At 38.7% G+C, this 786-nt stretch overlaps 1 protein-coding gene across 1 annotated transcript in view; it reads left to right on the forward strand.

Annotated features, from left to right (window-relative positions):
- Positions 1-17: 17 nt before the first annotated feature.
- Positions 18-786, forward strand: part of LOC119586617 — a 5,027-nt gene continuing 4,258 nt past the window's right edge. Inside the window, exons 1-3 of the mRNA XM_037935364.1 lie at positions 18-29; positions 187-288; positions 556-569. Coding sequence (XP_037791292.1) covers positions 18-29; positions 187-288; positions 556-569 — 128 coding nt within the window. The remainder of the gene's footprint in view (positions 30-186; positions 289-555; positions 570-786) is intronic.

Consider the following 786-nt stretch of genomic DNA (forward strand, 5'->3'; position numbering starts at 1 on the left):
ACTGTAATTTCTGCGGTATGATTGCATACGTGTGTATTCGTTAGACATTGGTACATTATTCGGTTTAGCTCTCATTTCAACATATCTAATTGCATATGTTCTACCACCCTCCTCCTCCCTCGCCCGACACACACCAAGATATGAATCTCTTTTAAAAATATTATAAATATCATTATTGTTCTACAGCGACCGATTAAGAACGTTTTCCCTTCAGTACTATACAAGGTGTCGGGTACCTTCTGCAAGGACCGGGTTTCGCAGATGCTTGATATGTGCCAGCGTGCCAAGGTAAGGCGTGTATCTGTCTGTGTTTAACCAACCCGCTGTTTGCCCCAAGTGAATGCAGGCTATATTTGACAAAAAAAAAAAAAAACTCTCCGAAGCTGATAACGAAATAACCACCGTTTTTACGTTTTACTTACAGGGACCGAGCGAAACCTGCGGAGGACTGTAGGGTGAGCAAGGCAAGGCTTTATTGCTTTATTGAAAACGTGCCTCAATTTCTTGGCAAATGTATTTCCCACATCGAGGCCTAAACGCACTTCTATATTACAGAAGATCACGTCGAAGTATGTTCCTTGAACTAGTGTTCCTTTGCACAAGGTCCTTTATCTTTATTTTATTTTATCATTTCTTTATTATTATTTCTTTTAAATCTGAGAAGCGTTTGTATAATTTTTCAAAATTTCTTGGATATCATGTACCGAAAACTGACCTTCCTTTCAGTGGAAGATATGAGATAATTATTTGTTATGAAATATCCATTTCAGGGAGGTTGACGCTACA

Source organism: Penaeus monodon, chromosome 21 (genome assembly GCF_015228065.2).
Source record: "Penaeus monodon isolate SGIC_2016 chromosome 21, NSTDA_Pmon_1, whole genome shotgun sequence".
NCBI classification, from domain to species: Eukaryota; Metazoa; Arthropoda; class Malacostraca; order Decapoda; family Penaeidae; genus Penaeus; species Penaeus monodon.